This window comes from Mesoplodon densirostris, chromosome 16 (assembly GCF_025265405.1).
Source record: "Mesoplodon densirostris isolate mMesDen1 chromosome 16, mMesDen1 primary haplotype, whole genome shotgun sequence".
Lineage (NCBI taxonomy): Eukaryota > Metazoa > Chordata > Mammalia > Artiodactyla > Ziphiidae > Mesoplodon > Mesoplodon densirostris.
In genome coordinates this window covers 54,007,821-54,032,618 of record NC_082676.1, presented here as the reverse complement: position 1 = coordinate 54,032,618, position 24,798 = coordinate 54,007,821, and the positions used below count along the sequence as shown (strand labels likewise).

The 24,798-nt window shown below is 45.4% G+C and overlaps 1 protein-coding gene across 1 annotated transcript in view; it reads right to left on the bottom strand.

Moving 5' to 3' along the window:
* Positions 1–3,562: 3,562 nt before the first annotated feature.
* ABCC6 (ATP binding cassette subfamily C member 6) overlaps positions 3,563–24,798 on the bottom strand; it is a 62,530-nt gene continuing 41,294 nt past the window's right edge. The window contains exons 23-31 of the mRNA XM_060078038.1: positions 15,401–15,711; positions 13,133–13,332; positions 10,702–10,828; positions 9,479–9,580; positions 8,463–8,609; positions 6,297–6,455; positions 6,036–6,202; positions 3,987–4,181; positions 3,563–3,671 (exon numbers count right to left, since the gene is read on the bottom strand). Coding sequence (XP_059934021.1) covers positions 3,563–3,671; positions 3,987–4,181; positions 6,036–6,202; positions 6,297–6,455; positions 8,463–8,609; positions 9,479–9,580; positions 10,702–10,828; positions 13,133–13,332; positions 15,401–15,711 — 1,517 coding nt within the window. The remainder of the gene's footprint in view (positions 3,672–3,986; positions 4,182–6,035; positions 6,203–6,296; positions 6,456–8,462; positions 8,610–9,478; positions 9,581–10,701; positions 10,829–13,132; positions 13,333–15,400; positions 15,712–24,798) is intronic.

Here is a 24,798-nt window from a genome sequence, read left to right as displayed (position 1 = left end):
TCATCTCCCTTTTGGAATTGAACTGTGTGCTGGGCGAGGGCTTGTGCCTGGAGAGGCCCTTCCCTGGTGTGGGCTGTGGCTTGTGCATCTGTTCAGACATGATGCTCCCTGGAGCTCATGCATGAGGGTGAAGTAGCAGTTCTCAGTCCTGGCTGCACGTTGGAATCATTTGGGCTGGAGACCACACCAGTGGTTGTGAGGGCAGGGGGAGGTGGGTGTGGTTACAGAATGGCAATTTGAGGGGTCCATGTGGAGACGGAAGCAGTCAGCATCCCGACTGTGGTGGTGGATGCAGGAACCTGTACATATGATGCAATTACATAGAAGTAAACACACACACACCCAGTGAGCACAAGTAAAACTGGGGAATCTGAACAGGATCGGTGGATTGTACCAATGTCAATTTCCTGATTGTGATATTGAGCTGTCATCTTTTAAGATGTTACTGTTGGTTTCTCAGGTGAATTCTACCAAACATACAAAGAAGAACTCACACCCATCCTTCTCAAACTCTTGCAAAAAATTGAAGAGGAGGGAACACTCCCAAAGACATTCAGTGAAGCCACCATCACCCTGATACCAAAACCAGACAAAAACACCACCAAAAAGGAAAATTACAGGCCAATATCTTCGATGCATATAGATGCAAAAATTCTCAACAAAACATTAGCAAACCAAATCCAGCAACACATAAAAAAGATCATACATCACAACCAAGTGGGATTTGACAAAGTGGGATTCACCCAAGTTCACAAGGATGGTTCAACATACGTAAATCAATGTGATAGGCCATGTAAACAAAAGAAAAGACAAAAACCACACGATCATCTCAGTAGATGCAGAAAAAGCATTTGACAAAATTCAACATCCATTCGTGAGAAAAACTCTTACCAAAGTGCATATAGAGGGAACATGTCTCAAGATAATAAAAGCCACTTATGACAAACCCACAGCCAATATAATACTCAATGATGAAAAGCTGAAAGCCTTCCTGCTAAAATCTGGAACAAGACAAGGATGCCCACTCTCACCTCTTCTATTCAACATAGTATTGGAAGTCCTATCCACAGCAATCAGACAAGAAAAAGAAAAAGGACCTAAATTGGAAGGGAAGAGGTAAAACTCATTATATGCAGATGATATGGTATATAGAAAACCCTAAAGACTGCACACAAAACTGCTAGAGTTGATAAATTCAGCAAGGTAGTAGGATACAAGATTCACATACAGTTGCATTTCTTTACACCAACAATGAAATATTAGAAAGGGAATGTAAAAAAAAAAACTTAAAATCACAACCCCCAAAATAAAATACTTAGAAATAAACCTTACCAAGGAGGTGAAAGACTTATATGCCGAGAACTATAAAACATTAAAGAAAATTAAAGATGATTCAAAGAAATGGAAAGATATCCCATGCTCTTGGATTGGAAGAATTAATGTTGTTCAAATGGCCATACCACCCAAAGCAATCTGTAGATTTAATGTGATCCCTATCAAATTACCCATGACATTTTTCACAGAACTAGAAAAAAAATAATCCTCAAATTCATATGAAACCATAAAAGACCCAGAATTGCCAAAGCAACCCTGAAGAAAAAAAAGCAGGAGGCATAATTGCCCAGACATCAGACAATACTACAAGGCTACGGTAATCAAAATAATATGGTACTGGCACAAAAACAGACATATGGATCAATGGAGCAGAATAGAGAGCCCAGAAATAAACCCACACACCTACAGCCGATTAATCTTCAACAAAGGAGGTAAGAGTATACAATGGGAAAAATAGTGTCTTCAGCAAGTGGTACTGGGAAAGTTGGACAGCTGCATGTAAATCAATGAAGTTAGAACACATCCTCTCATCATGTACAAAAATAAAACGGCTTAAGACTTAAACATAAGACATGACACCATAAAACTTCTAGAAGAGAACATAGGCGAAACATTCTCTGACATCAATTGTACCTATGTTTTCTTAGGTCAGTCTCCCAAGGCAATAGAAATGAAAACAAAAATGAACAAATGGGACCTAATCAATTTACAAGCTTTTGCACAGCAAAGGAAACCATAAGCAAAATGAGAAGACAACCTGCAGAATGGAGAAAACATTTGCAAATGCTGCAGCCAACAAGGGCTTAATTTCCAAAATATACAAACAGCTCATACAACTCAACAAAAAAACCCAAAACAACCCAATCCAAAAATGGGCAGAAGACCTAAATAGACATTTCTCCAGAGAAGAAATACAAATGGCCAATAGGCACGTGAAAAGATGCTCAACATTGCTAAATATTAGAGAAATGCAAATCAAAACTACGAGGTACCACCTCACACCAGGCAGAATGGCCATCATTAAAAAGTTTACAAATAACAAATGCTGGAGAGGATGTGGAGAAAAGGGAACCTTCCTACACTGTTGGTGGGAATGTAAGTAGGTGCAGCCACTGTGGAAAACAGTATGGAGGTTCCTCAGAAAACTAAAAATAAAATTACCATATGATCCAGCATTCCCACTCCTGAGTGTATGTCTGGACAAAACTGTAATTCAAAAAGATACATGTACCCCCATGTTCATAGCAGCACTATTCACAATAGCCAAGACATGGAAACAACCTAAATGTCCATCGACAGATAAATGGATAAAAAAAGATGTGGTACATATATACAAGGGAATATTACTCAGCCATAACAAAGAATTTGTGTCAACATGGATGCAACTAGAGATTATCATACTAAGTGAAGTAAGTCAGAAAGAGAAAGACAAATACCATATGGTATCACTTATATGTGGAATCTAAAGTATGACACACATGAACCCATCTGTGAAACAGAATCATGGACATAGAGAACAGACTCTGCCAAGGGGGAGGGATGGAGCGGGAGGTTGGGGTTAGCAGATGTAAGCTTTTATATATGGAATGGATAAACAACAAGGTCCTGCTGTAGAGCACAGGGAACTATATTCCATATCCTATGACAAACCATAGTGGAAAAGAATATTTTTAAAAAGAATGTATATGTATGTATAACTGAATCACTTCACTGTACAGCAGTAATTATCACATTGTCAATCAACTATACTTCAAAAAATGTTATTATTGGGGAAAAGTAGTAAAGGGTACACAAGGAGTTTTCTGGATTATTTTTTACTGCTTATCAATCCACAATCATCTCAAAATAAAAGGTTACTCTGTAAAAGGTACACACACCATTGTTCCAGCCCCAGCCCCAGGGATTCTCATTTCATTGGTCTATGGTGGAGCCTGGGCACAGGCAGTTTTTTGGGGCCCCCAGGTGAGTCCAGTGGGCAGCCAGGGCAGAGAGCTGCTGTCGACTTTGGCTCCAGGGTAGATGGGGCTGGATGAGCCCTGATCAGGCCGACCTGCGGGTTGCTGTGTCCTCTTGGGTCTGTGGTGATCGGGCATTTTCTCCTCCCAGAGAGCAGAGAGGGGTCTAGACTCAATTCCACGGGGCCACTGATGACCCCGGGTCACTGTGTCTCCAGGGCCTGGCAGACTCTCCGGGTTGGTGGGATGGGAGGAGGATCCAGGGGCTGGGCTCAGACCAGGCCTGATTCCTGCGCCAGCCTGTAAAACAGGCCCCTCTGGGCCAGCAGCTGGGCCGGGCTGCCGCTCTCTGCCACCTGCCCCTCGTCCATGACCAGCACCCTGCAAGGGAGAGGGACACAGCCAGCTCTTTGGACCCCAGCCCAGGGTCTTGGCTGCTCTGAATGCCCAGCGTGTCTGCTCTAAGCGAGTCTGGCTTTCCACGCGGCTTACTGACCCCGACGGCCCAGTTGGAAGCCTCTGCTGGGCATGTGTCTTCGGGCTTATCCTTCCCCTGTGGGCATCAGTCTTGCCACCTGTACAACGGGCACTTCATAATCTATTCCAGTGCCCTTCCAGCCCTAAACCCTGATGCCTTCCTCTGCCTGCAGGGGCGCCCTGGGCACCAGCTGCGTGGGGTGGGGTGTGGGGGCTTACCTGGCACAGTCCAGCACGGAGCGCAGGCGGTGGGCGATGAGTAGTACCGTGCACTGCGCAAACCAGCTTCCCAGGGCGGCCTGCATCTGGCGCTCCGTCCCCGGGTCCACAGCAGCCGTGGCCTCGTCCAGGATGAGGATCTGGGTTTTCCGGAGAAGGGCACGTGCCAGACACAGGAGCTGCTTCTGGCCTAGGCTGGGAATGAGTGGGACAGGCCAGATGTTTGCACATCAGGACTGACCTGCAGGGGGTGCCCACAAATGTGTCCTCATGGCAGCTGAGGGAGTGGGGGATGTGTGCCTGTGTGTCCCCAGACGTGGGTCCCTAGTCTACAGAGCTGGTAGGAATCCCCATCCTGCCATTTTTGAGCAGAGTGACATTAGGCAAGTCATTGAAACCCTCTGGGCCTCAGTTGCCCCATCTGTGCAATGGCTATCTCTGTTTCTATTCTATGGTCTTCACTATGTGCCAGACACATCCTATATGCTTATGTATATTAACTCATAAAGACCACAAAGGTAGGTATTGTGTCAATGAGTCCTCCCTCACTGGGTTGTGAGGATAAGACAAATCATATAAAAGCCATGCATGTCACAGAGTAAACCCTGCTTTTACTCAGTTACAGATGAGGAAGTTGAGAGTCAAGGTCACACAGTCAGTGAGCCCCCAGAGCTTGGAGACTCAAGGGTGTTTGGGGCTGTTTCCTGCCATGTTCAGCTTCCTCTCAAGAGTAAACCCTTTAGGGAACCAGGACCTACTACGGCCATGTGGGTGTCAGGTGCCTGGGCTTTGCTCCAGACTCACCATTTATGGGGTAGGTGAGTTGGCAACTCTCAAGCCTCAGATTCCAACTCTGTGATATGGGATTAGTGAAAGTGCAGCTTTGAGGATTAAAATGAATATTGAAATGAATATTTCTTACATGCCAGGCACTGTTTGAACAACTTTACACATAGCACTCATTTAATCCTTGCACAGATAGGCAGGTTCTAACTATTATTCCCATTTTACAGATAAGGAAACTGAGGCACTGAAGATTAAGTAACCTGCCCAAGATCCTACAACTATGTCTATGCTCCTGGCTACCAAGCCCTACTGCCCCTCTAGTGCCGTTACCACCCACGGTCCCTCACCGTAACATCTTCTGGGTCAGGTGGGTTTTAGAATCCAGAATGTCTTGACTCTTAAAAAGGCACACACCTGTACATCTGTGTTCACAGCAGCACTATTCACAATAGCCAAAAGGTAGAAACAACCCAAGCGTCCATCAATGGATGAACGGATAAGAAAAATGTGGTCTATCCATACAATGGAATATTATTCAGCCTTAAAAATGGAGGAAATTCTGGCACATGTTACATCATGGATAAACATGGAGGACATTATGCTGTGTGAGATAAGCCAGTCACAAAAAGACAAATACTATAATATTCCACCTAAATGAAGTACCTAGAGAAACAAAGTGAAATGGGGGCTGGTGGGAGGGAAGAACAGAGAATTGTTGTTTAATGGCTACAGAGTTTCGGTTTGACAAAATGAAAAAGTTCTGGAGGTTTATTGCACAATGATGTGAATGTACTTAACACTATGGAACTGAACACTAAAAAATGGTTAAGATGATATGTGTATTTTACTACAATTTCTTAAAGCTTTTAAAGGCGTACACCCTATGTTACTTGACAACCCCAGTGAGCGTGGGGTTAGCACCCAATATCAAACACAATATTTTTGCAGCAAAATAAATGCCGAGTGAGATAAATACAGGCCAGAAGTAGCCTTGTGTCATTAGAGGTTGAGTTTTACCACCAAATAAATTTAGAAACAAATTTAGGAAAAAGAAAAAATATCTCTTGCTATTCAGAGATTGTGTTGGAGTTTGCAATGGCTGATGAAGGATGGGATTTGTGCTGTGATTAGGAATAGAATGGGGTTGATCATCCTATGTGGGGAGGTGACTTCCAGGGCATATTACCCTGGGGGGGGGGGCTTGGCCACACCTGCCTCTCCCCCAGCACCTCACAGGGTCTGGCTGGAGTGCGGCGACCCTACCTCAGGTTGTCACCTTGGTCGGCACACTCGTAGTGCAGCTGGCCCGGCAGGCTGGCCACTGTGGCTCTGAGCTGCACCGTCTCCAGGGCCGCCCAGATGGCTTCGTCCGAGTGCTCGTGTAGCATGTCGAGGTTCATTCGCAAAGAGCCGGGGAACAGGATGGGGTCCTGGCCGGGAGGGACAGTGGGTCAGAGCAGGGCCAGCCATGCCTCCCACCTCTCCCCCTCCTCCCACCTCTGCCCACCCCTCCCCAGGCCTCACCTGGGGGATGATGGTGATCCTGGACCGAAGTGTGTGCAGCCCCACTTGGGCGATGGGGACCCCGTCGATCCATATCCCGCCCTCAGCCGCCTCTAGGAGCCGCAGCAGGCCCCCGGCCAGGGAGGACTTTCCTGCCCCTGTCCTGCCAACGATGCCCACCTGCCGGGGGATGGGGGAGTAAGGCCCATTCTGACCAGGCCTGGCCAGAAGAAGGCAGGCCATAGCCCACAGGGTTCCTGGGCATGTCTTTGCTAGATGTTTCCCCTGCACCCAAGACCCATCCATCTATCCATCATCCTTTGAGCATCCATCCTGCTATCTGTCCATCTGTCCACCTGTCCATATATCCATTCATCAATCCATCCAGCCTTCTGTCTGTGCATTCTTCTCTATCTTCCCCTCATCCTGATACACCTCTCCCATCTTTTCATCCACTTCCCCACCCTTCCTCCTATTCCTTCATCCTTCCCCTTCCTTCCATCCACACCCCCTCCATCACCCCTCATCTTCCCTTCCATCATTCTGTTTATGTCCCATCCTTCTATGAATCCCCCTTCCTTCTACCCATCCCTCCCTCACACTTCCCTCCATCCCCCTCCTTCCATCCATACCCTCATCCTTCCCTCGGTCCTTCATCCTTCCTTTCACACACCATCCTTCCAACCATATTCCTATCCTGCCTTCCATCTCTCACCCTTTCTTCCACTCCATCCTATCCATCCATTCATCCTTCCATCCATGCCTCTTTCTTCTTTCCATCCAGCCCCCAATCCCAGCCATCCATCCTTCGTCCTTCCATCTATCTGCCCATCTTTCTATCCATCCCCCATCCTTCCTTGACACTTGGTGGGGGTTCAACACTGTTTAATAAGTGAACGAAGCATGTGTGTCGCCCATTGTATGACCGGCACTCTTTTAGGCACCAGGAATACAGAAATTAAGGAGTCCTTGCTCCAAAGGGCTCACCATCTGGTCTTGGAAATAGTGCACCTGAGTAAACTTAAATACAGTGTGATGAACAAGCACTCTCTATAATCAGGCGCTGGCCCTGCAGCAATGGAGGTAAGCATGGAGGTGCTGCTGTTCATGTTGCCTGGGATGGGAGTTGATGGGGGTAATCAGAGAAGGCTTCATGGAGGAGAAGATACTTGAGTGGAATCTTGAAGGATGACTAGGAGTTCAGGGAGGGGGAAGATTCCAGGTGAACCACACCAACTGCTAGCCTGTAAGCTCCTCGAGGGCAGCACCATGTACCCACCTGGCCCAGAGGCTGCTGCTCCACAAATGTTGGCTAAGCCCTGGCAGGGCAATGAATGAAGTGGAGAAAGGGCATTGAATGCCAAGCTCAGGAGTTTGGGCTTTACCAGAAGGAAGCTGGGAGAGGGAGGAAGGTCTGGAGCAGGTAAATGACATGCTCAAATCAAGATCACAGGAGAATAGATTGGAGGGGGTGAAACAGGAAGCTGAGGGCCTGGAGCAGTGGAGGGGAGGGCAGGGAGGAAGTGTCACCAGGTGGGGAGGGCAGAAAAGGATTCAATGAAGCAGCCTGACTAATCATCTGTAAATGAGGTGATATTAGGGGTGTTGTCAGAGTGAAAATGCAAATAATAATGAATAAAAGCATTGGTGAGCACTTCTGTAGCATTTGCTATGTGCCAGGCACTGTTCCAGGCAGTTTCTATGTATTAACCCAGGTAAACTTCTCAACAACTCTATGAGGTTGACATTATTATTCCCATTTTACAGATGGGAAACTGAGAGCAAGGCATGCAGTGACTTGTCCAAGGTCAGGCATGGCAAAGCAAGGAACTGAGCCCATGCAAACTGGATAAGTATGTGGAACATTCAGCACCTCACCCAGAACATAGTAGGTGTTCAACTAATGATAGAGAAAGAAGAAAGAAGTTGGGGTGACGCCTCCTCATCTGGGACACCAAGGTGGGTGGGTTTCACCAAGATGGAAGCAGGTTTGGGGAAGATGATAAGTTCCATTTAGGGTGTGGTGGGTCTGAAGACTGGGGGACCTGAGGTGAGGACGTGGAGCAGGCAGCTGGTGCTCAGGACCTGGACCCTGGGTGATGCCCAGCCTGGCCATGGCCCTGAGGCCTCTCCAGCCGCCCTGTGGCCTGGCCACCACAAGGAGGAAGTTGTAGGTGAGCCGCTCACCTTCTCTCCTGCGTGGATCTTGAAGGACACTCCCCGCACGGCCAGCGGGAGCTCGGGTCGGTATCTCAGCCCAAAGTCCCGGAACTCGATCTGCCCCCCACGAGGCCAGGGGGGCTGGGCTGCACAGGTGGCCGGCCTCCAGGGTGCCTAGGGCAGGAGGGGACACTGGGTCAGAGGAGCCTTTCTCCAGGCTTCTCACAAAAGGGCCTTCCTCTCTTACCCTCAGTTTCCTCTTCTGTAAAGTGGGCTTATTTACTGCTATTTTACAGGGTTGTTATGGGGCATGGAATGCAGCAAGGCTAAAAACAAATAATATTTGGTATAGTGAAAATAAAAAAATAATGGTGTTGGCTACTCTTTATCTATTGTTGTTATTAGCCATTATTAATTTTCAAATAATATTCTCTCTTTCGCTAGTAGAGGTAGACACTCTCCTTTTAGTGAAAAGGGCAAGTCTGTGCAGTGGGGAGACCAGTGCTGCCATCTGCTATTCCTGTGACCTTGAACAGGTCACTCCACTCCCTTGAACCTTGGTTTCCCCATCTGTGAAATGGGGCTAATTAGAGTGGTGGACATGTACTGAATGTTTGCGGTGTGCCAGACACTGTATGAAGTCCTTTATTGTGGGGATGACCTCCTAGTACACCCAGCACTGTTATGTTGCTGCTATGTTTCTCTACTGTTCCTGCTATTATGTTTCAGTAGTGCTACCATGTTACTGTTGTGCTGCTGTTATGTTTCTATAATGTTGCTATCAAGCTGCTGTTATGTTACTGTCATGTTGCTGTTACTCCTGGTCCCCTGTCACTCAGAGTGCCCTGCCTTGCCATTCAGAGGAACCAGGATTTGACCTCGTCTCAGACCCTACCCTCTTAACCATTCCTGCCACCTTGGCTGTGACTGCAGTCTGCAGTGGTGGGGGCTCTAAAGCCGGTGGCAGATGTCAACATGGGTCCACCGTGCTCTGCTGTACGTCCTGGGTGGTGCCCGCTCCCCCTCCATCTCTTGCCCATCACCTCCTTGGGCGTCTGGGCGTAGTCCCTCAATCGTTCCACCGACACGATGCTGCTCTCCAGGTCTGTCCAGCTGCGAACAGCCCACTGCAGCGTCTGGGTCACCTGGTTCGAGAAGACACCTCAGGACACCTTCAGCAAGGCCACCCCACAGGTGAGGTAGGGGCTGGGAGGCGGGACCCGGGGCAGACAAGGGGGCAGAATTTGGCTGTAGCCACAAGGATCCCTCTTTTCCTTTAGTTGAACTGGAGTATATGGACCAGAAAGGAGCCCTCGGACATCAGCTTATCCAACCCTTCTTGAAACAGGTAGGGAGACAGGACCAGAGAAGGTGTGTGGCCCTCTCAAGGACACCCAGCAGGATCCAGCCCAATGACTTCCATTCAGAGAGGTTTCCCTCCACTTAACACTGATTTCCCACTTGCAACCACGCCAAGCTCCTCCCCAGGGCCTGCTCGCCCTGCCCCCACCCCTTCCCAACCTCATTTCCCTCCAGTTTTGTCCTCACACTCTCTCCAGCCACACCCACCGCTTTCTTGTTGTTCCTCTAACACACCAGTCGCGCCCCTCCCGCCATCCCAGGGCCTTTCCTCCTGCTGTTCCCTCCACCAGGACTGCTCCTCCCCTATTCCCCCACTTCCTTTAGGCCACAGATCTCAAGCCCCCTTCTCAGAGAGGTCTTCTGGGCCATGCAAAAGAAAAGCACCCTCCCCCCAGTCATGTTACTTGCTTTATCCTTAAGCTTAGTTGCCTCAACTGTAAAATGAGGACAGTAATAGTACCCCTGGTGGGGTTGTGGGCAGGATTAAATGAGCTAATACTTACAAAGCTCTTAGAACAATGTCTCATTCATAATGAATGCTACTTACATATATGTATATATATATATTTTTTTCCTTTACAGATGACATAACCTGACATTAAATATTGTTATTAATAGTTAACAGAATGTTAACAAGGCACTGGAAATGGACTCTGTCTACTTTATCTCAATGAGTCTTTATAGTATCTGAAGTGAAGGGATTACTGCCCATTTTTCAGAGGAGCACACCAAGGCCCCGAGAGGGAAGAAGAGTCTCGCCCGAGGTCCAGCCTAGGCTCTTGCAGAGAGCCGTGTCTTCCTCACTGGTTGGTAGTTTGGACTCAGGTCCTTGAAGGTCCCACCGGCAGAGGTCTGTGTCCATTCTGCCCTCACCCCAGAGCCCAGGTTGGGGTGTCGGAAGTACCTGCAGGGCGGCTGAGACAGAGAAGCCCACGAGGCCGGGACTGAGGTGGGCCTTGCTCAGGACTGCGCACAGGGCGGCCGCAAACACCAGCCCGTTCCCCACGAGCTCCAGGTTGGAAGCGAGCCACCTGCGAGAGGACAGGTAAGAGTGGGATCAGTGGGGCCTCTCTGCGCTACCTGCCTTGCTGGGCACAAGGCCTGGACAGTGTGCCGGCTTCAGTGCCCATGGGGTCCCGGCAACGGTCTCCTCCACACCCAGGCCCCACCTGAGCTTGGAGTGGGGGGAGGCCAATGCTGTCCTGTCTCACCTGTGCCCAGCTCAGGGCCTGGCACACAGTAGGTGCTCAAGTAAGCTCTGCTGTGCTGCCACTTTTCTGTCCCCAGGCTATGCCAAGCCATGTCCCCTGTGTTCCCCCTGCCTGAATCCGACCTCCATCTTCACGTGGCCAACATCTTACCCTCACACAACCAGCTCAAGCATCACCTCCTCAGAGAGCCCTCAGGACCACTCCTCCCTTTTATCACTCTGTATAACTAAACTAGTTAATCAGTCCTTGACTGTCGGCCTCCATCAGCAGGCTCATGATCTCATGAGCTCCATGAGGGCAGCAACTTTGTCTTTTTTTAATTAATTAATTAATTAATTAATATTTCATTTTTGGCTGCGTTGGGTCTTCGTTGCTGTGCGTGGGCTTTCTCTAGTTGCAGCAAGTGGGGGCCACTCTTTGTTGAGATGCGTGGGCTTCTCTTTGCCGTGGCTTCTCTTGTTGCGGAGCACGGGCTCTAGGCGCGTGGGCTTCGGTAGTTGTGGCCCACGGGCTTAGTTGGTCCGCGTCATGTGGGATCTTACCGGACCAGGGCTCGAACCTGTGTCCCCTGCACTGGCAGGCGGATTCTTAACTACTGCACCACCAGGGAAGTCCATCAACTTTGTCTTGTTCATGGCTCTGTCCCCAGGACCCAGCATAGGACTGAGCACGTAGTAGGTTCTCAACAAATATATATTGAATGGATAAGGAAATTGAATTCCTACTTCTTTTTCCTTTTATTGAACTCCTACTTGACCATTCATTCAGCAGATATGTATTCAGCACCTACTGTGTGCCATGCATGCTGGAGATGCTGGGGACACAGCCGCAAACCAAACAGATAAAAATCCCTGTCTTCAGGGAACTCTGGGCTTCACTGCATATAACACCTAGTCCTCTTAACAACCCCACGATGGGAGGACTGTTGTCCCCATTTGACAGATGAGGACACCAGGACTCAGAAGGGTTAGGTACTTGCCCAAGTCCACAAACACAACAAACACCAGGATTGGAAGCCACATTTGCCTGACTGAGGGTCTGCCACTTCCTAGATGGCTGACCCTGGGGGAGTCCCTTCACTTCTCCGAACCCCAGTTTACCCATCCGTGGGATGAAGTAATGTCTGGCTAATTATAGTTGTGCGGATTAAATGAGATACACCCACCATATATGGCGCAGAAATCATTGACCCTTCCACAAAGTAGGTGCTTCCTAAATGTTTGTAAGGTCCCTCCTCCCTAGGCTAGGACCCCAGGAAGGGGCAGGGCAGGTCACCCAGAAGGCATATGGCATTGAGACACTGCCCACAGCTACAGGGCCTCATAGACCCAGCTGGCTGGGGAACTGGGCAGAAAGAAGGAAGGAACTGACATTTTTTGAATTCACACCCACTGTGTGCTTGACCCTCTCCACACTCTGGCACCAGACTGACTGGATTCAAATCCTCACTCCACCATGTATTTGCAGTGTGGCCCTGGGCAAGTTCCTAAATCTCTCTGTGCCTAAGATTCATCATCTATAAAAGAGTCTCTGCCTGGTGGAGTTGTTAACAGGATTAAATAAGTTAATCCACAGAGGATGCTGAGGACTGTGCTGGGCATGTGGTAAGCACATTACAAGGATTAGCTATGAGTGTATTTGTTTAATCTCAGTAGCCACTCCATGACTGCAAACTCACTGACAAATGAGGCTCAGAGAGGTTATGTGACTTGCCCAAGATCATCCAGCTAGTAAGTTGCAGAGCTGGGATTTGCACCTGTGTCTGTCTGCGCTCAAAGCTTGTGTTCTTATTCTTGCTTAGTACCAAAAGGAGGCTGAGGATGCTTATGTAACTCCTTTGTCACCAAGGCAACAGAGGCTGGTCTAGTGGCCTGGCAACAGAGGCTTCTTCCCTTTTGCTGACACCTGTACTTCCTGCTCACCTGCTGTTGGGGATCCCTCAGGCCAAGGTCCATCTGCTCACACTGTGAACCATGTGCACCCGTGGGATCTAGGCTCTGCTTTACCCTCGACTTGCTGTGTGATCTTGAGCAGGCCACTTGACCTCTCTGACCACACAGTATGACCTTAGGTCTCATCCTCTGGAGACACAGGATTATAGGTTCTTCTCTGCCCCCTTCCTACCTGTCAGCCACCAGCCGCGGGAAACTGACTTTCTGGCTTTCATCCATGTGTGCGTCGTTCTGAGCCACGAAGCAGCCCTGGACCCGGAAGGCCCTGACCACTGCTCCACCCTGGAATGTCTCGGCCACATGGGAACACACGGATGAGTACCTGGCTGATTCCAGGCGTCTGAGCTGGCATGAGCTGGCCACATACAGGCTCTGAAGTGGGACAGTGGGGAGCAGAGAGGTCACAAACACAGAGAGACAGTTTGAGAAGCATAGGGAGCTCTGTTACCAGCTTGCTGTGTAAACTTGGGTCAGTGGCTTCTCTTCTCTGGGCTCCAATTTCCTTGTAGAATCAGAGTTCCATGGGTCTTTTTAAAAATCATCTGAGAATCTTCAAAAACTCCCAGTGCCTCACCCCTGAACTATTGAATCAGAATCTCTGGTGGCATCACCTTGGCCTTGGAATTTTTAAAAAGCCTTCGGGTGATTCTCACGTACAGCCAGGATGGAGAAACCCCTAGTCTATAGTAAATATCTCATTCTCAGCTCTAAAGCCAACTGCTTCACTTAGGGCCAGTCATTGTGGAAACAAAGCCACAAAGGGCAAGGAAGGCAGCTTGACAAGTCAAATTCATTCACTTAACTCGAAGGTTACATGCCAGGTGCTGGGAACACAATGATGTACAAACAATATATATTGTTATTTGGTTTGAGGTTGGAAGTTGTGTGCAGCTGGCAGGCAGGAAGGAATCTGCATTTGCTGATCACCCAGGCTGCATGCCAGGCTCTTTCCAAATACAGTTGACCCTCGAACAACATGGGTTTGAACTGCACAGGTCCACTTATTTGTGGATATTTTTCAATAGTAAATACTACAGTACTACATTCTGCACTTGGTTGAATCTGTGGATATGGAGGAACTGTGTATAGAGGGCTAACTATGACTTCTAAGCAGATTTTTAATTGCAAGGAGGGTCAGTGCCCCCAATCCCCACATTGTTCAAGGGTCAACTGCAGTATTCAGTCATTGTGAGATGGGCATTAGTGTTGTTCACAGTTTACAGGTAAGAACACCAGAGGCTCAGAGGGATTAAGCAGCTGGTCTAAGCCTCTATAGCAAGCAAGTGGCAGGACCTGGATTCAAACACATCTCTGTCCGACTCCAAAGCTCTAGAGAAGCAGTTCCTCCCCCAGGTCAGGAGGCTATAGAAAAGACTTGGGATAGTTGTGGAGGGCAGTGATGGCCATGGTTTTTATCTGACTACCATGTTTTGTTTTGTTTTTTCTACTTCTGATTTTTGTCTGGCTACCATGGTTTCTTCTACTTCTGATTTCCTTGGTGGGGATGGGGGGTTGGCTGTCAATCATGAGACCTGATCACGGAGGTAGTCACAGGACACAGCCCTGCTAGGCAGAGTAAACTATTCCTTTGGTCACAGTGATGAGCTCAGGGATGACACATGCCTCATGAAAGGCCAATCAGAATCTTCCCTGGGATGGATGTGTGAACGCTGAGCTGGAGAAAAGTTGCTTTGTGTCGGGGCTTGCTGAGGTGGGAGGCTGTGAGTATAGGGTTGCAAGGGGGCCATCAGACCTGCCCCTGGAAAAGGAGTGTGTGCAAAATTAGGCCAAGCAGAGCTGAGCCAGTTCTTAAATATTAGCATGGATCAGAATTACCTGGAAGGTTCATTAAAACCCAGATTTCTGGGCCGCAGCTCCATAGTATCTGAGTCAGTAGGTCTTGAATGGGGCCTGAGAATGTGCATTTCTAACTAGTTCCCAGGGGAAACTGATGCTGCGGGTCTGATACGACACTTCAAGACCCACTGAGGGAAGATATGGAAAGAGTGACAGCGTCCTAGTGAGAGCTGACCCCCTGCACCCTGGGAGCATAAGCCATTAAATTCTGTTCTTGTGTTTAAGCTAATTTAAGTTGGTCTCTGGTTCTGGCAACTGAAAGAGTCAAGCCTAATACAATGGTCTCTGAGAGCTTGCAATGCCTTCTTGGTTTCCAGATCACTGAGGAAGAGATAGCTGATTTCAGCAACAGCAGCAGGATAAACTGTTAGACATTAAGAACTTTGATGTGAACATTTGGGAGACAGAGATGAGAGTAAGTGTTAGAAACAGACCGTGGTGTCTCTGTCTCCAAGAATTCTTCTAGGGGCAGCTCCTAGATGTCCAGCTGGGCAGAACCTCTTACACTGAGTCCTGCCCAGAAACAGGGGACTGGTGGAGGTGACCTTGGCTGGCCCCAGGAGCCTCTCCAACCTCCCCTTACCTGAAACCCGGCATAGAGGAGCAGCAGTGGCAGGATGGCCACGACAGCCAGAGGGGTGGTCACTGTCACCACGAGGGCAACCTCCAGGAGTCCGAAGGCATACATCAGTAGAGAGCGGAGCTTGTCTGGGATGTCCACATCTACTATGTCTGTCTCTTTGGAGAAGCGGTTCAGCAGGTTCCCAATGGGCGTCCGCTCAAAGAAGCCAATAGGAGACTGTGCTACGTCCCACAGGAGCCCCCGGAAGAGCAGGCTGGATGCCCGGATCCCTCCTAGGAGCACTGTGGCCATGGAGGCAAAGAGCCCGATTGCTGGGGAGAGAGAAGGGGTCAAGGCATAAGGGCTGGAGATCCCCATCACCCTGTGGTGGGGAATTGGCCACCCTGATTTATCCTTTGATGGGACCACCAGGCAGTGGGTTAAATAGTGTCTCCCCCCAAATTCATGTCCACCAGGAACCTCAGAATGTGACCTTATTTGGAAAGAGGGCCTTTGAAGATGTTACTAGTGAAAGAGCTTGAGGTGAAATCCTGGATCTAGGGTGGCTTCTAAATCCGATGACTAGTGTCCTTATAAGAAGAGGAGAGGACACACAGAGACACAGAGAAGAAGATGATGTGAAGACAGAGACTGGAGTGATACACCCCAAGCCCAGGAATGCCAAGGATGGCTGGCAACCAGCAGAAGCTAGGAGAAAGGCATGGGACAGTTTCTCCTTCAGAGCCTCCAAGAGGGACCAATTTTTGCTGACACCTTGATTTTGGACTTCTGGCTTCAGAACTGTGAGAGAATAAAAATTTCTGTTGTTCTAAGCTACCAAGTTTGTGGTAATCCGTTTTATGGCAGCCCTAGGAAACTAATACACCCCCTTCCTCCCAATGCCAATCTGTGCGCTTGGAACAGAGCTGACTTCACTCTCTGTTTCTGGGGTGGGGCAAATTTCATCCCTAGCCAATCCGAACCACTGGTTCGGATTGGTTCAGGGGTGAACACATGACCCAAGTCAGGCCAATGAGACCTGGGACTTTGCTGGGACTTCTGGGAAGAGGTACTCACGTTGTGGGATACTATGTTAGCACCAGGGGAAGTAGCCTGCCTGGACAGGAAGCTATCATAGAGGAAGAAAATGAAGCTAATCTTCCAGCATTTGCTGGACCCCTGGATCCAGCCATACCTCAAGCTAGTTGCCTATGGATTCCAGTCCCACAAGCCAATAAATTATCTTGTTGCTTAAGCTAGTTTGAGACACATAGTTTTAAATAGTTAGTATATTATACCTGTATAGTTTGTAGCTATATTAACCTCAAATAGAGCAGACTTTAGAGTAAGGAAAGTTATCAGGGATAAAGAGGTGCATTACATAATGATAAAGGGGTCAGTTACTCAAGAAGATAACAATCCTTAATGTGTATTGCCTAACAACAAGGCATCAAAATATGTGAGGCAAAAACTGATAGAACTGCAAGGAGAAATAAATGAATCCATTATCATAGCTGGAGATTTCAACACCCCTCTATCAGAAAAGGCAGAAAATCCAGCAGGCAGAAAATCAGTAAGGACAGAGATGAACTCAACAACACCATCAATCAACTGGATATAATGGACATAAACAGACCACTTCATCTAACAGCAGCAGAACACAAATTCCTAAGCTCACATGAAACATTCACTAAGGTAGACCACAATTCTGGACTATAGAATACACCTTAACAAATTTAAAAGAAGAGAAATTACCATGATGAAGAGTAGCCCCTGCTCACCGCAACTAGAGAAGCCTGCGTGCAGCAACAAAGACACAACGGAGCCATAAATAAATAAATAAATAAATATTTAAAAAATTTTTAAAAAGAAGAGAAATTATACAATGTCTGTTCTCAGACCACAGTGGAATTATACTAGAAATAACAAATACCTGGAAAATCCCCAATACTTGAATATTAACACATTTCTAAGTAACAAGTGTGTCAAAGAAGAAACCTCATGAGAAATTTTTAAATATTTTGAACTAAATGAAAATAAAAACACAACTTACCAAATTTGGGGCATATAGTGAAAGCAGTACTTAGAGGGAAATGTAGAGCACTGAATAAATATATATTAGAAAAAAGAAAGCTCTAAAATCCATCGTCTAAGCTTCTACTTTAGGAAACTAGAAAAAGAAGAGAAAATTGAATCCAAAGTTAGCAGAAGAAAAGAAACAATAAAAATTATAGTAGAAATCAGTGAAATTGAAAACAGGAAATCAATGAAACCAAAGCCCAGTTCTTTGAAAAGATCAGAAAATTGATAAGCTTCTAGCCAGGCTAAGAAGAAAGAGAGAAGACACAAATTACTAATATCTGAAAATTTTTTTAAAGGGACATCACTACAGATCCCATGGATATTAAAAGTATAAAAAAGGAATACCACGAACAACTCTATGCCCATAAATTTGATAACCTAGGAGAAATGGACCAGCTCCTTGATAGACACAATCTACTAAAACTTAGGCAAGAAGAAATAGACAATCTGAATAGCCCTATAACTATTAAAGAAATTGAATTGACAATTAATAACTTTCCAAAACAGGAACTGCCAGTCCCAGATGAGTTCACTAACAAATATTTAAGGAAAAATTATACCAATTCTCTACACTCTCTTTCAGAGGGTTGAAGCAGAGGGAATACGTCCTAACTTATTCTATGAGGGCAACATTCCCTAATACCAAAATCAGACAGACAGTACAAGAAAACTGTATAGACCAATATCTCTCAAGAACGTACATGTAAAAATCTTCAACAAAATATTAGCAAATTAAATCCAACAATGTATGAAAAGAATCATACATCATGACCAAGTGGAATTTACCCCAGATATGCAAGGCTGCTTCAACATTTGAAAAATTGGGACTTCCCTGGTGGTCCAGTTGTTAAGACTCTGCGCTCCCAATGCAGGGGGCCCGGGTTTGATCCCTGGTCAGGGAACTAGATCCTGCATGCCACAACTAAAGATCCCGCCTGCAACAATGAAGGTCTTGCACGCGGCAGTGAAGATCCTGCATGTGACAACTAAGACCCAGCGCAGCCAAATAAATAAATAAATATTTTTAAAATCTGAAAAATCAATTAATGTAATCTATCACATCAATAGGCTAAAAAAGAAAAATCACCTGATCATATCAATAGATGCAGAAAAAGATTAGACAAAATCCAGTACCTATTCATGATAAAACAAATAAATAAACAAACCCCCCCCCCAAAACCTCTCTCAGTAAAATAGGAATAGAGAACTTCCTCAACTTGATAAAGAATATCTATTAAAAACCTAATGGTGAGAAGCTAACCTAATGGTGAGAAGCTTGGTGCTTTCCCAATAAGATCTGGAACAAGGCAAGAATGTCCCCTCTTACCACTCTTCTTCAACACCCTGCTGGAAGTCCTAGTTAATGCAATAAGATAAGGAAGTAAAAGGTATGCAGATTTCCAAGGAAGAAATAAAGCTGTATTTGTTTGCAGATCACATGATCATCTATGTAGAAAATCTGAAAGAACTGACCAAAAACTCCTGAAACTAATAAGTGATTATAGCAACATTCCAGGATGCAAGGTTAGTATGAAAAATTCAATCACTTTCCTATATGCCAGCAATGACCAAGTGGAATTTGAAGTTAAAAACACAATACCATTTACCGCAATACCATTAGCACCCCCTAAAATGAAATATCGAGGTACAAATCTAACAAAATGAGTATAAGATCTATATGAGGAAAACTACAAAACTCCGATGAACAAATTCAAAGAACTAAATAGAGGTATATTCCATGTTCATAGATAGGAAGAGTCAATATTGTCAAGATGTCAGTTCTTCCCAACTTGATCTAAAATTCAATGCAATCTCTATCAAAATCCCAGCAAGTTATTTCGTGGACATTGAAAAATTAATTATAAAGTTTATTTGGAGAGGCAAAAGATCCAGAATAGTCAACTCCGTATTGAAGGAGAAGAATAAAGTTGGAGGACTGACACTATCTAAATTCCAGACTCTGCTAAAAAAAATAAAAACCACAATAATCAAGACTGTGTGGTGTATTATGGGGGGAGTAGCCAAGATGGTGGAGTAGGAAGACCCTGAGCTCACCTCCTCCCACAGGCACACCAAAATTACAACTAATTACACAGCAACCACTAATGAGAAAAACGAGAAGACTAACAGAAAAGATCTTCTGGAACTAAAGATATGAAGAATGAAGCACAACGAGATGGGTAGGAGGGGCAGAGACGCAGTATAGTCAAGACCGACACCCCTCGGTGGGTGACCCATAAATGGGTCAATTGCAGAGATTCTCCCCAAAGAGCATGGTGTCTGAGCCCCACATAAGGCTCCCCAGGAAGATGAGCTCTTATGGGAAAATGAGCCCCAGAACACTTGGTTTTGAAGACTAGACTTTCCGGAAAGCCAGGGGGCTGTAGGAAATAAAAACTGCATTCTTAAAGGGTGCACAAAAAAAATGAATGTTCGAGACCCAAGGCAGAAGCAGTAACTTGAAAGGAGCCTGGGTCAGACATACCTGTTGATCTTGGAGAGATCCTGGAGAGCCTTCTGGATAGGCAGGAGGCAACTGGAGTTCACCCTGGGGATACAGATGCTGGCAGCAGCCACTTTGGGTAGCTTGTTTTACCACAAGGACACTGGTGCTGGCAAGTGCCACATTGGAATACTTCCTTGAGCTTATTAGCCTTGGGACCTGGCTCTGCCCGCTAGCCTGTTATCACCAGTAGTGGGATGCCTCAGGCCAAGCAGCTATCCAGGTGAGGACAGCCGGCTGGCTGCCTTAGGACTGCCTGAGTGTCCAGCCACCCCAGGACCCAGCCCCACATACCAGTGCACTGGCACTAGCCCTAGGAACCCGGGGACCCTGCAGTCAGCTGTTAGGATCCAGCCCCACCCACTGGCAGGCCAGCACCAACTCTGGGACACCCAGGGTCCTGAATCCAGAGATCCCAGGACCCAGCTCCACCCACAAGCAGGCTGGCAGCAGCTTTGGGATACCCCGGACCCCACAGCTAGTCCTGTCAGCAACTGACCTCACCCAGCAGCAGGCCAACATTAGATCTGGGACACCAGCCCTGCAACCAGCCACCCTGGGACCCAGCTCTACCCATCAGTGGGCCAGCACTGGCCTTGGAACCCCTGGGGCTCTGCAGCCAGCTACCTTGTGACCTGGCCCCACCACCAGTGGGTAGCAGCCTCTGCACAAGGAAGGGCCTGGCAACCAACCAGACTAGGGATCAGCCATGACTATCAGACCACCCACAGTAGTCAGCCCACTACAACAGAAGGGTCCATGCATCCCACATAGGGGCAGTCCTAGAGCACATAGCTCTGGTGACAAGAGGGGAGTGTGCAGCTGGGAAATATGTCTCCTACAAAAAAGCCACTTCTCCAAGATTGGGAAACATAACCAACCTACCAAATACATAGAAATAAAAAGAGGGAATTAGGCAAAATGAGGTGACAGAGGAATATGTTCCTAATGAAAGAACAAGGTAAAACCCCAGAAGAAGAACTAGGTGAAGTGGAGATAAGCTCCAGTAAAGAGTTCAAGGTAACGATCATAAAGATGCTCAAAGAACTTGGGAGAAGAATAGATGAACACAGTGAGAAGCTAGAAGTTTTTAACAAAGAGTTAGAAAATATAAAGAAGAACCAAACAGAGCTGAAGAATACAATAACCAAAATAAAAAATACACTAGGAGGAATCAACAGTAGATTAGATGATACAGAGGAACAGATCAGTGAACTGGAAGAGAGAGTAGTAGAAATCACTCAAACTGAACAGGAAAAAGGAAAAAAAAAAGAATTATTTAGGAGATCTTTGGAACAACAACCAAGGGTACAAACATTCACATTATAGGGGTCCCAGGAGGAGAAGAGAGAGAAAAGGGCAGGGAACATATTTGAAGACATAAGAGTTGAAAACTTCCCTTACCTGGGAATAAAAGCAGACATCCAGGTCCAGGAGTACAGTCGCAAATAGGAGAAACCCAAAGAGGACCGCACCAAGACACATTGTAATTAAAATGGCAAAAAATAATGATAAAGAGACAATATTAAAAGCAGCGAGGGAAAAGCTACAAATTATGTGTGAGGGAACTCCCATAAGGCTATCAGCTGACTTTTCAGCATAAACTCTGCAGGTCAGAAGGGAGTGGCACAATATATTAAAGTAATGAAAGGAAAAAAACTACAACCACTTTCATTCAGATTTGAAGGAGAGATCAAATGTTTTACATACAAGCAAAAGCTAAAAGAATTCAACACCAAAAGAACAGCTTGACAAGAAAAGTTAAAGGGAATTCACTAAGCAAAAAAGGAAAGCCCACAACTAGAAATACAAACAGTACAAAAGGAAAAATCTCATTGGTAAAAGCAAATATACAGTAAAAGTGCTAAACTGACCACATATAATGCTAATAGGAAGATTAAAAGATGAAAGTCATAAAATCATCTATATCCACAATAAGTAGTTAAGGGATACACAAAACAAAAAGATGTAAAATATGATGTCAAATGCTTTCGAACTTAAGAGATCAACAACTTAAAAAAACCACACATACATGGATTGCTATATTTAAACAACATGCTAACCACAAATCAAAAATCTATAATAGACACACACACAAAAAAAGAGAAAGAAATTCAAAAATAACACCAAAGATAGTCATCAAATCACATGGGAAGAGAACAAAAGAAGAAGAAAGGAACAGAAAAGAACTATAAAAACAACCCCAAAATAATGAACAAAATGGCAGTAAGTACATTAAATGTAAATGTACTAAATGCTCCAATCAAAAGACATAGAGTGGGGCTTCCCTGGTGGCGCAGTGGTTGGGAGTCCGCCTGCCTATGCAGGGGACACGGGTTCGTGCCCCATTCTGGGAGGATCCCACATGCCGCGGAGTGGCTGGGCCCGTGAGCCATGGCCGCTGAGCCTGCGCGTCCGGAGCCTGTGCTCCACAGCGGGAGAGGCCACAACAGTGAGAGGCCCGCGTATCGCAAAAAAAAAAAAGACATAGAGTGGCTGAATGGATATTTAAAAAGACCCACATGTATGCTGCCTATAAGAGACTCATTTTAGACCTAAAGACACACAGAGATTGAAAGTGAGGGGATGGAAAAAGCTATTTATTCCATGCAAATGGAAATGATTATAATAGATGACTATGAACAATTATATGTCAATAAAATGGACAACCTAGAAGAAATGGACAAATTCCTGGAAATGTACAACCTCCCAAGACTGAACAGGAAGAAACAGAAAATATGAACAGACCAAATACCAGGAATGAAATTGAATAAGTAATAAAAAAGAAAAAACCCAACAAACAAAAGTCCAGGACCAGATGGTCCAGACTCTTTAGAGACGAGTTAACACATATCCTTATCAAACTATTCAAAAAATTGCAGAGGAAGGAACACTTCCAAAATCACTCTACAAGGCCAGCATCATCCAGATACCAAAATCAGACAAAGATAAAAGAAAAAAAGAAAATTACAAGCCAATATCACTGGTGAACATAAATGCAAAAATTCTCAACAAAATATTCGCAAACCAAATTCAACAATACATTAAAAGGATCATACACCATGACCAAGTGGGATTTATCCCAGGGATGCAAAAATGGTTTAATATCCACAAAGCAAGCAATGTGATACACCACATTAACAAACTGAAGAATAAAAATCACACGATCATCTCAATAGGTATGGAAAAACCATTTGACAAACTACAACATCCATTTATGATAAAAATTCTCAACAAAGCAGAGGGAATACACCTCAACATAATAAAGGCCATACACAACAAGCCCACAGCTAACATAATACACAGTGTTGAAAAGCTCAAAGCATTTACTCTAGGGTCAGGAACAAGACAAGGATGCCCATTATCACCATTTTTATTCAATATAATATTGGAAGTCTTAACCACAGCAATTAGACAAGAAAAAGAAATAAAAGGAGTCCAAATTGGAAAGGAAGAAGTAAAGCTCACCATTTAGAGATGACATGACACTATACATAGAAAATCCTAAAGATGCCACCAAAAAACTACTAGAACCCAACAATGAATTCAGTAAAGTTGCAGAATACAAATTTAATATACAGAAATATGTTGCATTTCTATACACTAACAGTGAACTATTAGAAAGGATCTTAACAATCCCATTTACAGTTGCATCAAAAAGAATAAAATATCTCGGAATAAATCTAGCTAAGGAGGTAAAAGACCTTTACCTGGAAAACTGTAAGACACTGTTGAAAGAAATTAAAGATGACATCGATGGAAAGATATACCATACTCATGGATTGGAAGAATTAATATTGTTAAAATCCTCATACTACCCAAGGTAATCAACAGGTTCAATGCAATCCCTATCAAAATACCAATGGCATTTTTCACAGAATTAGAAAAAATAATTCTAAAATTTATATGGAAACAGAAGATCCTGAATGGCCAAAACAATCTTGAGAAAGAACAAGGCTGGAGGTATCACACTCCCTGATTTCAAACTATATTAAGAAGCTACAGTCATCAAAACAGTATGATACTGGCACAAAAACAGACACACAGATCAATGGAACAGAATAGAGAGTCCAGAAATAAACCCACATTATATGGGCAATTAATCTACAAAAAAATATGCAAGAATATACAATGGGGAAAAGACAGCCTCTTCAATATTACTCAGCCATAAAAAGGAAGGAAACTTGGTCATTTGTAGAGATGTGGATGGACCTAGAGACTGTCATACAGAGTCAAGTAAGTCAGAAAGAGAAAAACAAATATTGTATATTAACACATATATGTGGAATCTAGAAAAATGGTACAGATGAACTGGTTTGCAAGGCAGAAATAGAGACACAGATGTAGAGAACAAACATGTGGACACCAAGGGGGGAAAGCGGGGGGTGGGGGTGGGGGTGGGATGAATTGGGAGATTGGGATTGACATATATACACTCATATGTATAAAATAGATAACTAATAAGAACTTGCTGTATAGCACAGGGAACTCTACTTCACTGTACAGGAGAAACTAACACAACATTGTAAAACAACTATACCCCAGTTTAAAAAAAAAAAAAGACATAAGGTTGGATTGGATTAAAAAAAAAAAGACAGCCTCTTCAATAAATAGTACTGGGAAACGTGGACACTATATGCAAAAGAATCAAACTGGTACATGCAAAAGAATCAAACTGGACTACTTTCTCATACCATATACAAAAATAAATTCAAAATGGATTAAGGGCTTAAACATAAGACCTGAAACCATAAAACTTTTAGAGGAAAACAGGCAGTATGCTCTTTGACATTGGCCTTAGTAATATTTTTTGGATATGTTCCCTCAGGCAAGA